At 32.5% G+C, this 12,985-nt stretch overlaps 1 protein-coding gene across 1 annotated transcript in view; it reads right to left on the bottom strand.

The window, feature by feature from the left end:
• NIPBL (Nipped-B homolog (Drosophila)) overlaps positions 1–12,985 on the bottom strand; it is a 269,747-nt gene that overhangs the window by 117,271 nt on the left and 139,491 nt on the right. Inside the window, 3 exon segments of the mRNA XM_012649432.1 lie at positions 2,048–2,674; positions 5,870–5,966; positions 6,893–7,056. Of these exon segments, the coding sequence (XP_012504886.1) occupies positions 2,048–2,674; positions 5,870–5,966; positions 6,893–7,056 (888 nt within the window).

Here is a 12,985-nt window from a genome sequence, read left to right as displayed (position 1 = left end):
GGGACCACTATTGTACATGCAGTCCAGTGTTGACTGAAATGTTGTTATGGGGTGCATGATTGTAAATCAATGAAATAAAAGAACATGGCTTTCAGAAAGCAAGTCAGAAATGACAACACTAATATAAAGTCAGCAAAACCTATCTGAATCCTAACAGTACCAGATAATTCGGTATTTTCACCAAATTTGTAAGCCAACTCTTGTTCATTCAACTTTTTAGTTATTTTTGCTACAGCCACACCATCACAGATCACCAAGAAAACTGTTCGGATAATTGAAAGTAAAATATACAAGTTTCTGCAAGAACGGTATATTTGTTGATTTTGTTTTATTTTCCAAAGAAAAGTCAATTATATAAAGTAAGTTTGCTAACATGCAAACCTATTAGACCTATTTACTATCCTTATTTTCATTCCATTTTTAAAAGTAAAAACTTTGGATTCAACAAATATGATACAATAAAAGTTCAGTGAAATAAAAATAAAAAAGTTAACCATTTCCTGTGTTTTGGTCCTATCAAAAACTACTATAAATCATTTAAAAGTTACACTCCTTTTAAAAAACACATTTTCCATAAAACAAATGTCATGCAAATATTCAGTTCTCAAGGCAACTAATATTTCTTGGTCAGGCAATTACAATTTTGAGTGTGTCCTGCAAAACTGTGTTAGAATTCAAGAATTTTGGATAGGTTAATATTTCGAGAGAAGCTGAGTAATATCACTCTCTTCACTTGGCATGCACATACTTTTATAATAGGTTAGAGGACATACACCTTGGAACCTATATGTTTATTTCCTGAACCCCATGTTGCAAACCAAAGAGAAAAGGTACAAGCAACATTTCATTCTTAACATCAAAGATTAAGTAATTTAAAAAAAAATCCCAGTTCCCTAGTCAATAAAATGAAGACTTCTAGCAATTTCTTTATTTGCACCTATCTGATCTACACACTGTTCACACACTGTAGTACAATAATTAACACAGTTCATTTTTTTCGATAACATTAAAAAGAGCCATCACGATGAGAGATATAATATCAATCTTCAGCATGTTTCTTTGCATAGAACACAATTATCTAGTGATGATCCTGTCAAACAACAAACAAGATCATATACAAAAATGAGCTCTACCCAAAATCAAGAAGTTTTGTTTTATAATTACCAAGAAATAAAATATAAGAATTGTAAATCAACCTAGAATATTTTAATCATAAAAATAAATCATAAAGTGTGCTTTTGGTTTGGATGATCAAATGTACATATGCATTTGTAGAGACATTAAATTCATAAATGATACTACTAATTTCAATCACTGATTCATCAGTCTCTCTTAATGTATTCAAAATATTTTGTACATAGTGTACACCAAATAATTAAGAACTTACTAGGGACTGACTTTAATTTGATTATAAGCACAAAGAAAGCCCATAAACTCATAAACCAGGTAAGTCTTGAAATTCCATCCTAATATACTAGTCAGGGAACACTTAACTGTAATCACCATCAAAATGTCTTTGATTCTTAAGGTTTGCTATTTAATACTAACTTCTTTCCATATTTTGTTTACTTAAAAAAATATTATTATAACAGTAGTATCATAAACCAACTGAAATATCTAACTGCCTAAGAAACATACAAACTTTTCTTAAAATGTACCTGCTTCAAAATAACTATAGCAGTTAACCTTGTTTTAGTAGAAAAATTTGAAGATGCACAACTCTATTAACTTGTGAAAAACGCATGTGATATAGAAATGTTAACATTCATTTTATTAGAAAAGCACACATAAGTAAAATAGTATCATACATAACGGGTGATAGACCTGCAGTAGAGAATTACCAAATCTCGAATAGTTGCTTCAGATAAAAAATGAAATTAAGTTTATAATTTAACTTCTGAGGTATTAATATTAGTAAAAAATATACTTAAGAGACATGAAGAATTATAAAAAATATGAGAAAAAAGAGTAATGTAAAAAAACTTTTTTGACACTATAATTACATATTCACCGAGATAATAAAGTGGTAAAAATGAGATTACTTTACCTTTATCTTGAACTTCTTTTGAGAAACGCTCCCTTTCAATAGCTGATTCTCTCTCTATTCGCTCAATTTCAGCCAATGCATCCAATTCCACTTCATCATATATAGGTCCCTGTTGTGATACCTGTTGTTGATTCTGTACCACAGAAGTTGGGGGTTGTTTTGTAGCAACTGAAGTGTTCTGTTGTACAACAGGCACTTGATTTGCTGGAAGGAATGCTGTTTGTTCTTGCTGCGGCAAACACTGAGCAGCATTTAGTGGGCGGTTTACATCCTGTGGAGTAATGGGTGTTTTTGAAGTCTGTCCTGGGTACTGCACATTAAAAGGAATATCATTTTCTGAAACATTGCTATTTTCCATACCAGAAAGCATATCCTCTTGCTGGTCCATGTCTGAAGACCTTACACGAGAAAGTCTTAATGTAAGTTTAGTAGAGTCCTTGGATGGAGAACTAATTATATCATACATCGCAGCTTTCTCACTCTGTTCTTTTTCATCCTTGCCTAATTTCATTTTCTTTTGCTTCTTTTGTTTTCTTTCTGGAGAATCCAGCAAGATGTCTGGTGGAACATCTCGAGGTGATGAACAAGGTAGAGGCTGAGACTGTAGGATTAAAGGTGTTCTTGATCCTAGAAAAACAATTCAATAGAAAAGAACAGTTGTGCTGCTTTCACATTTCCTTACAGTGTGATAGAAATATTAAATAAGTGACAATAAAGTAATGCTAGAAATAATGTTAAGAAACTACCTAATCCAAGTCACTTATGTACAAAAGACAAAAAGAAAGCCTAAAGTCCTGTCCCACACAGTTGTTTAGTTTGCTGGTTGATGATCTAGGTTTGAATCTAAGTAGGAGTATTAAATCTTTCAGACCAGTATTATTTCCATTTTTATGCTCAAAAAGTATAAATAATTAGCTTTAAAAGGGCAAAAGAGTTCATTGTTTTTAAAGATGATACAACACAAACATTTTGGGCATGATCATCTCTATTCTTTCACTGATTATCTAGGAAACCTGATATATCCTAATATTTAATGTAAAAATAAGCGAGACTTTGTCAAATTACACAAAAATAACAAATTAATCCTAGAGACTATACTCACATCAATACTACTGGTTTCATAACAAAAAGAAAGTGGGAAATTTACAATTACTAAAGTACTTACTTCAAACACTGGTGGTAAAGTATTGATTACACCTTAATGTGGTCTTCTCTTTCTTCCTCCACTTAACATCATTCACATATTCTCCTCAGCTTGCCAACCCTCTTTTTATTAGAAAAATATGCAAGTCCAGAAAATTTCAAGGCTCAATAAACTATCTTGAGCCCAGATTCCACTAACCAATGCTAAACGATACACCACGGAAGTGTTAAAAATGAGTTAATCAGATGGAAAAATCCTTCTAGCTAACAAGCTGTTAGGTGAGGAAAAAGAGCATCGATATGCTACAGAAATAATAGTATAATTGCATCTGAATAATGTAATACATTCTTATCATTAGGCTATTTACAAAATATTTTAAAACCTATACAAAATTTTAAAAATTGGTTGAGCTAAAAGTTCTTTACAGAACGAACTTAAACCTAGACCTATCTTAAGCTTTCAGTGTTTTTATATGTATTTTTTTCCATGACATATAATTTTGAACTTTCAATTAGTAATGTTATTATATTTTAAATGCTCTATATAAAAATTTAACTTTTAAGAGAATATATCTATTGATTAAAGTGTAATAAAGATGATATGGGAGCAATTTACTATAAATGTCTGAAGTTACATTGATCAACATTTTTTTCTTTAGAATGAGCCTATCTGAGACATTAAAAATAAATGAAAATGAAACTGGCACTTTTGGACCATTTATTTTGTGTCGGAGATGTACAAAGTGCTTTACATATCAATTCATTTAATTTTTACAAAATTCTTGAGTATTATCATCAACACTTTGCAGAAAAAGAACATGAAGCTTATAGAGGTTCAGATATTTGCCCAAGGTTATGTAGCTAGCAAACCTGAACTATTTAAAACCAGATGTGTCTAAGTCTGAATTGTAATACACCAATATGCTTCCCTACTTAAAGTTTATGTGGCAAATTATATATACTTTAGAACAAACTTCAAATTCCAACAATTCACCTAAAATTCAAGTTAGACTGACAATGCATACACCCTTCAAAACTAGTTGGAAAACAACCTTATGACAGAAGTTCAGGTTTCTGATAAATAATATGTTCATGAGTTGTTTGTTCTAAAGTTTTTTCTTTTTCTATCTAAAGTTTCTCCCTTTCTTTCCTTCCTTCCTTCCCTTCCTTTCCTCCCTCCCTTCCTTCCTTTCTTATCCTTCTACCTATCCATCTATCCATCCAATCTCAAGAGTCAGAAGGAAAAATGGGCTGATAATCTAGATCAGCCATCTATCCCATTGTTTCCTCTCCCTGGCAGTCTAAATAACTTCTCACTCTGACAACATTGGTGGGATATGTACCAAATTTGATGCCTAACCTACAAATATATTCACTATGGCAGTTGTTCTCTCTTTCAGAAACTGGGATTTTATCTCTGAAAATCCACACAATTATAGAACAGAAATGGTATATAAAGGTTCAACTTCTACCTCATGAAAAATGTCCTTGATAAATAGCTAGAACATAATTTTTGAAAAAAGTATCTTTACCATATGTTTCAGATAGCTATAATTAAAAATTCTCATGGATTGAGAAAATACATTATCAGCTATTTTGCAATTATTTATAAACTAACTTTTAAAAGTGCAACACAGTATTATTTTCCAACAAACTCTGATAAAGTTATCAGACTATAATTTCAAATATTTTTACATATTTAGACTTAAATCCACAGTTTTGCCAATCTGTTAGAAGACTATGCCAAATACTTTGGGAATTCAAAGATAAACAAAATAAAATTCATGTACATAAGATGGTATAGGATACATTCTTAGAAAAAATATAAACTAATGACTTGAGGAGATTAGGGGAGGGCCCATGGACGATCACCCATTTAATTCACACCTGGAAGAACAGGTAGGATTTTAATAAGGAAAGATGAAAGTAGATCTGAGAGATGTATGAAGTAACACAGGACAGGCTAGACTTGATAAATGACTAAGGAATTGAGAAAAGACTTTATGATAATTTCAAAATTTTAAGTCAAGATGATTCAGGACTGGAAAAGCATTAAGAGAGATGGGAATAGCAGAAAGAATGATGAAACCAATTTTGAACCTGAATTTGAAATACCAGCTAGATATGAAGGAAGTTTTGTGTGAAAGTGAAGAATTATAACTTGGGAGATAAGACTGGAGCCAAAGATTGATTTAGGAGTCCTATTCACAAAAAGTAATCAATGCAGTTTTTAAAACTGAGTGAAACACCCAGGGACAAAGGTACAATGACGCCACTGAAAAGTCTGATAGAATTCTTGAAAAATAAGAATAGCTAAGGGAAGAGTTAAGGAAGGAAAAAAAAAGAAGTTACTAATGAAAGAAATAGGAGAAAAACAGATGAGCTCAATAAGAGTTTTTCTGGAGGGGAAATTTCAAATGTTTAAGAGAGGTTAAGAACATTGTGATTTGAAAAGATCACTGGATCTATTAATGAGAACATTACTGGATATATCTCAGAATACTATTAGTAGTTTACTAATAGGAACAGATTTAAAACCCTGATCTAGACCTGCACGTTTATTTTTTTTCTATAATGAAAAAAGAGAGTAATTTTTTGGAATCTGTTTTAAGAAGTCTGAGTTCTTTATTCAACTTGAAATATGAAATATACAGAAGGAAATTTTAGCCAAAATAATACCTTTAGAAGTTCCATCACTTCCAGCTGGGGAGCATACTGGTTGTGGAGACCTCAAGGGAAAAGATGCAGCATTCCTCATTGTTGAAGAATCTCCATCCTAAGAATAGAGTATAAAATTTATATCTTAAATAATAGGAGAAGCTTTTTAGAAATCTTAAAGAGAACCAATAAAAGACATAAATTACTGACAGGTAAAGTGTTGGAATTCAAAAGCATAATTCTTCTGCACTTTCCTGTTTTCTTCTTGGTATATCTTAGAAGAATTGAAATTGTATCCAAAAGAATCAACAGCCTAAGCATGGCAATGAATAAGAAAATTGGTATTACTAGTATGCTCCATTTTTGTTTGCTATTTTCTACAAAAGGAGCTATGAATACCCTACAAGGTCATAAAGGTCTTGAGGGCAGAGTCCACTGTCATCTGTATTAGTGTTAGACACATGCAGCTTACATAAAAATACAACATCAATAACAAGACAAATTTCCAGAAAGTGGAATATTTTAATAACATCAAGGCAACATTAAATTTCAGGAAAAAAATCTTTATACAAGTCTTAGGGGAAAAAAGAGCCAAGTACTAATAAATAAAGGCTCGTTATTTAAGAACTATTTCGTTGTGAATAGTATTAACTTAAAACTGAAATTTTATTTCATTAAGAACCTAAATTTCTAGACCAGAGGTCAGCCAACTGTTTCTGTAAAGTGATAGTTAGTAAATATTTTAGGCTTTGTGGGCCACATACAGTCTTTGTCATATATTGTTCTTCTTTTGTTTTTTTAAGTAACTCTTAAAAATCCAAAAACTATCCTTACTTTGTGGGTCAGGCCACTGGCCATGGTTTATCAGTCTCGACTAAGCTCTATGGGTACAGGAACCATGTTGTTCATAGCTAGATTTTCAGTGCCTAGTATAATCTTTGCTATATGGTAGATATCATTTAAATTGTGGAATGGAAATACTAGCTTATATGACAAATATTAGAACTATTTTATTACCTTAATGATAATTAATATATTACATACGTCACTACTTAGCCTGTGCACCATGTGTAGGTGGTAGTCGTCACTTGAGCCATGTCTAGGATTATCAGCATGATGATTAGCTGAATTGCCAGACAACGGACCAGAAACTTTATTATCATGTATGTTTCTCAAACCACCTGCAACAATGGGACTTGATACCGATGCTGAAATTAATAAGAATAAAAAAAAGTTTAAAAAAATACTATTAAAATCCTTAGAAAATAATAGTTATTCACAAGAAACACTTTAAGCATACAAAAATGATAAAGAGTAATCTAAAAAACATGCATGTACTGACTAGTCAAGTTTGAGCAAATCTTAACATCATGCCAGGTCCAGATCTATTTTTGAAAAGAAGTAAAATATTATAGATATAGTTGAAGCTCTCCACTGATCTGTGTATTTCTCTCCTCTATTCTTTTCCCCTTACTTCCTGGAGTTAACTACTATTTTGACTTCAGAATTCACTCTACCTATGCATATCCTTATACTCCTATGCATATCCTTACACTTTTGCTATAAATGAATATATTCCTAAATAATACATAGCATTGTCTTTACAACTTTACATAAATGGTATGTGTATGTATCCTTCTGTAACTTGCTTTTCAATTCAATATTATATTGAGATTTATCTATTTTTATATTTTATATTATATAGTTTTAAATTCATTTATTTTAAATAAATAATCGTGTATGTTCTGCTGCATCATGTATACTACTTATTTATCCATTCTTATGGATCCATGTCAGATATTTAGATTGATTAAACTTTTTGCTGCCACAAACAATGCCGCAATGTATACTTATACATGATGACTTTTTTTACAAATGTGTAAAAGCTCTAGGTGCCAATACCTAGGACTCAGAAAGTGCTGGATATGCTCGTTTTTAAACCTTACTAAATATTAACAAATAGCTTTCCAAATTACTTGTATCAGCTGGACACGGTAGCTCACAACTGTAATTCCAGCACATTGGGAGGCAGAGGTGGGAAGATCACTTAAGCCCAGGAGTCCAAGACCGGCCTGGGCAACATAGCAAGACCCCATCTCTACAAAAAATTTTAAAATTAGCTAGACGTGGTGATGTGTGCCTGTCGTCCTAGACAGTCAAGAGGGTAAGGCAGGAGGATCACTTGAACCCAGGAGTTCAAGGTTGCAGCAAGCTATGATCACACCACTGCCTTCCAGCCTGGGCAACGGAGTGAGAGATCCTGTCTTTTAAAAATGAAAAAATTACTTATGTCCATTTGTATTCATTGGTAGTGTATGAGAGTTTCCACTGCTTTATATCCTTGCCAACAATTTTTGCTATTCTGAGGGTGGGAAATGTCTTTGACAGTCTCTATAATTTGCATTTCCTTGATTACTAGTGAAGTCAAGCATCTTCTCATATGTACTAGCCATTAAGATTCCTTCCTTAACAGAAAGTCACAAAAAGATGGTCTCTTTTTTCTTCTTCTCAAAGCTTCACGGTTTTGGTTTTTCAGTTAGGTCTTTAATACAGGCAGAATTAATTAATTAATTATTTTTTTGAGTCTCACTCTGTTGACTTGGGTAGAGTGCCATGGTGTCAGCCTAGCTCACAGCAGGCTCAAGCTCTTGGGCTCAAGCAATCCTCCTGCCTCAGCCCCCCAAGTAGCTGGGACTATAGGTACACACCACCACACCTGGCTGATTTCTTTATATTTTTAGTAGAGCCAGGATCTCTCTCTCGCTCAGGCTGGCGTAGAACTCCTGATCTCAAGCAATCCTCCTACCTCGGCCTCCCGGAGTGCTAGGATTACAGGTGTGAGCCAGCACGCCCAGCCAAAATTTATTTTTAAGTACAGTGTGAGATAGGGATCCAATGTTGTCTCCATAGGTATAACAGTTTCAGTACCATTAAAGAAATTCTTTCCCCCATTAAGATATAATGTCTTATGTATCAAGTTTCCATTTGTTCATAGGTATGTTTCTAGGCCATTCATCATGTTCCGCCTCACCATGTGTTACTTTTCCATGCCTGTACCAATATTACAATAAATCTTGATTCCTGTTAAACTGAGCATCTACACTTGGTTCCACTTCAAAATTCTTCAAGTTTCACAGAAATCCTGCTTGAGACTTTTATCAATACTGTATTCAATTTACAGATTGGGGGGAAATATTAACCTTTACCCGACTGAGTCTTTCCATCCATGAAGATGGCATTACTCTCCACTCTCTTAGGTTTTCCTTTATCTCTTTCAACAGTTTTATAATTTTCTCCACAAAGGTCTTGTACATCTTTCATTAAATTTATTCCTAGTTTGACAAACACCAAGGGAATTGAACAAAATTCCTAGGAACTTTGTGGTTTTCCTTAAAAATGTTACTATCAAAAAAGATTATACTTATACCTGCTTATTTTGGGTGTATAAAAATGCAACCAATTTCATTATAATGTTATATACAGCAATAATATAGAATGCTTTTATTAATTCTAATATCTTGTCTATAGCTTCTCTTGAATTTTCTATGGTAACTATCGTATCACTTGAAAATGACACTTTGTGTCTTCCTTACCAATAGTTACACACAGATACACACACACACATATATATTTTATGCTCATCTTCCTGTATTGGCTAGGACACCAATTGCACAGTGAGTAAAAGTGATTATAGGCATTTGTGTCCAATCTTTGATTTGAAGGGAAATGCTTCTAATATTTTACCACTAGATGGATCGTGTTTATCAGGATAAGACTGTACCAATCTATTCTTATTCTGTTAAAAGTTTTAAAAACCATGAATAAAAGTATGAAAGTTCAATTTTTTAGTATGCTCTTTTTTTACCTATTAGGAGACTCGCATGAACCCCTCCCCTTTAGTCTGAATTATATCGTCTACTATTAATCAATCTGTATACTGGCTACACATGCAATTTTGTCATGTAGATTGATAATACTGCTTTTTTGGTTTCCTAATATTCATTTAGAAATTCTGTTTCCATGTTCATACATGATGATTGGTCCATAATTTTTCCTTTCTCATACTCTCCACCCTTTACCTGATTTTGGTAACTAGATTGTTATCCAACTTTACCAAATGAGTTGGGAGAGTACTGATGTTTTTCTTTTTTCTGGAATGGTTTAAGATTAGAATATCTCTTCATCGAATGTTTGGTAGAACTTGTTAAAACTGAGTATGTTGGCTGGGTGCGGTGGCTCACGCCTGTAATCCTAGCTCTCTCGGAGGCCGAGGCAGGCAGATTGTTTGAGCTCAGGAGTTCGAAACCAGCCTGAGCAAGAGCGAGACCCCGTCTCTACTAAAATTAGAAAGAAATTAATTGAACAACTAAAAATATATATAGAAAAAATTAGCTGGGCATGGTGGTTCATGCCTGTAGTCCCAGCTACTCGGGAGGCTGAGGCAGGAGGATCGCTTGAGCCCAGGAGTTGGAGGTTGCTGTGAGCTAGGATGACGCCACGGCACTCTAGCCCGGGCAACACAGTGAGACTCTGTCTCAAAAAAAAAAAACTGAGTATGTTTTTATCCCGTACTTCCCTTTTAAAGGAGATAGATTTTGAAGTACTGAGTGAGGTATATGAATATTAAATAGATGGATACTATCAAACTGCTCTCTAAAAAGTTGTACCAATTTATACCCCTATGAAGACTGTAAAATGTTTACCAATCTGATAGGTACAAAATTTTATATTTTAATTTTGATTGCAAGTCTTTAATTATAAGCCAAGTTGACCATAATTTCATATATTTATTAAATCTTTCTGTACCCAATTGACTGCTCTTTTTCAGTAAACTGCCTGTTTAAATCTTTAGGCCATTTCTGTCTTGTTCTTAATTTGCATGAGATCTTGGAATATTAAAAAACTAGTATGTTGTATTTATAAAAAATGTTACAAATGTTCTCCCTCACATTTGTTTACATATTTATATAATTTACATATATATGTTCTCATACAGAAATTCATAATTAATCTGTTTTTTTCGTTTCTGCAATCTAGGTTTTCAGTTTGCTTAGAAATAAGGCCTTCTCAACTTTAAGATTACCAAATATGTGCCCATATTTTCTTCTTGTAATTCTAATTTTTAAAAACCTATTCAAATAGTTTATCTATCTAAAAAATTTTTGCTCTATGTGATCCAAAAATCCAACTAAAATTTCAAAATGCCCGATCACTATCGTTTAATTAAACAATCCATTCTTACGCACTGATTTTAAAATGTCATCTTTGGAATGAATGATAGAATTTTTAAAAAAATCATCATTTTCCAATGATCCATGTAAAAACTAATAAAATGAGAATCACTGGATGCTAAACCCTTTAGGTAACAGATTGATGGGAAATAAGATATGTGCATGATCTCAAAGTTGACACTTCACAGATTACTAATTGCAAAGGAAAAAAATATGTATTTTTACAATAAAGAGATTAGATGGTCACCACCTAAACACCACCAATAATGGGACCACCTGGTATTATGTGCCTTCTGATGTGATTCAGTATAAAGTATAGGTGATTACTTATGTAGTACTCTTGCCAAAAATACATAACTGGAAAACTAATAAAATCTTTAAAGCTAACTTTCAGTTGATAGGAAATATAGGGGACAGATGAACAAATTAAATAACACTATGAGAAAACAGTAAAGTCTAGAATATGACATATTCTACATTAAAACTGTCACAAAATTTTTCAAAAAACAAAGATTGGTGCCATGGGTGAAAAAAGGTACAAGACTGTTTTAGATTAACAGAGCCATAAGAGATGCAAAAATCAGTGTATGAGAATGCACCGTATGAGCAACTAGACTAGATCCTGTTTTGAAAAGAAAAAATATATTAAAAACATATTTAGAACAACTGGGGAAAACTGAATGTACACTAGACAGTAGATGATACTGTATTATGGAACTGTTCTTAATTTTTTTAAGAGATAAATTTATTACATTTGGTGTTTATATAGGAGAATCATCTTCTTAGCAGATGTATTTAAGGACAAAGTGTCATGATGCCTGTTGGTGAAGGGGTTCATTGTGCTAATCTTACAAATGAAAGTTTTTATAACATAAAGTTGAAAAAAATGTTTTAAATGTTACCTTATTCATACTCTAAATTGCCTTATTTCTGGATTCTTTTCTGTCCCATTGACCTATCCACTTGTTCCTTATCAGACTAACTTTTTTTTCCTTTTTTAAAAAATGCACACATTTTCAGGGTACATGTGATAATTTAATACATTCCTATAATCTGTAAAGATCAAATGAGTGTAACTAGGATAGCCATCACCTTAAATATGTCTTTTCTTTATGCTAGAAACATTTGAATTATTCTCTTCTAGCTATTTTGAAATATATAATAGATTACTGTAAACTATGGTTACCTACTGAGCTATCAAACTCTAGGTCTTATTTCTTCTATCAAACTGTATATTTGTACACATTAATCAACCTGCCTTCATCACTCCTCCCCACTACTCTTCCCAGCCTCTGGTAACCATCAATCTGTTCTCTATCTTCATGAGATAAACATTGTTAGCTCCCACATGAGAGTGAGAACACGTGATATTTGTCTTCCTGTGCTTGGCTTATTTCACTTAACATAATGACCTCCAGTTCCATCTATGTTTCTGCAAATGACAGGATTTCATTTGTTTTTACAGCTGAATAATATTCCATTGTGTATATATACCACATTTTCTTTATTCATTCTTCCACTGATGGGCACTTAGGTTGATTCCATATTTTGGCTATTGTGAATAGTGCTATAATAAACATGGGACTGCAGATACCTGTATAAAATGGTCTCAACCTAATATTTCACTATCTAGTTTTGGAAAAGCAGAAGTTAGCTGTTCTGATAGATGACAAAGATAAAAGTTTATAAGTTAACAAGTTTATAAATCAAGAAAGTTTCAACTTCATGCATAGTAAGAACAAGAATACACACATAGGAACTAATGACTGACTAACAACAAATTAATTATGGAGGACAAAAATCAAAGATGTTTATTATCTTTTGTACTTTTCTGCATTTTAAAAATTTCTCAAAAAAAGTATAAAGAAATTTATACTAATAATAAATCAATTATTTAGTAGCCATG

This window comes from Propithecus coquereli, unplaced genomic scaffold (assembly GCF_000956105.1).
Source record: "Propithecus coquereli isolate 6110/MARCELLA unplaced genomic scaffold, Pcoq_1.0 Scaffold110, whole genome shotgun sequence".
Classification (NCBI taxonomy): domain Eukaryota; kingdom Metazoa; phylum Chordata; class Mammalia; order Primates; family Indriidae; genus Propithecus; species Propithecus coquereli.
The sequence above is the reverse complement of the archived record's forward strand: the minus strand, read 5'-3'. Positions and strand labels throughout refer to the sequence as shown.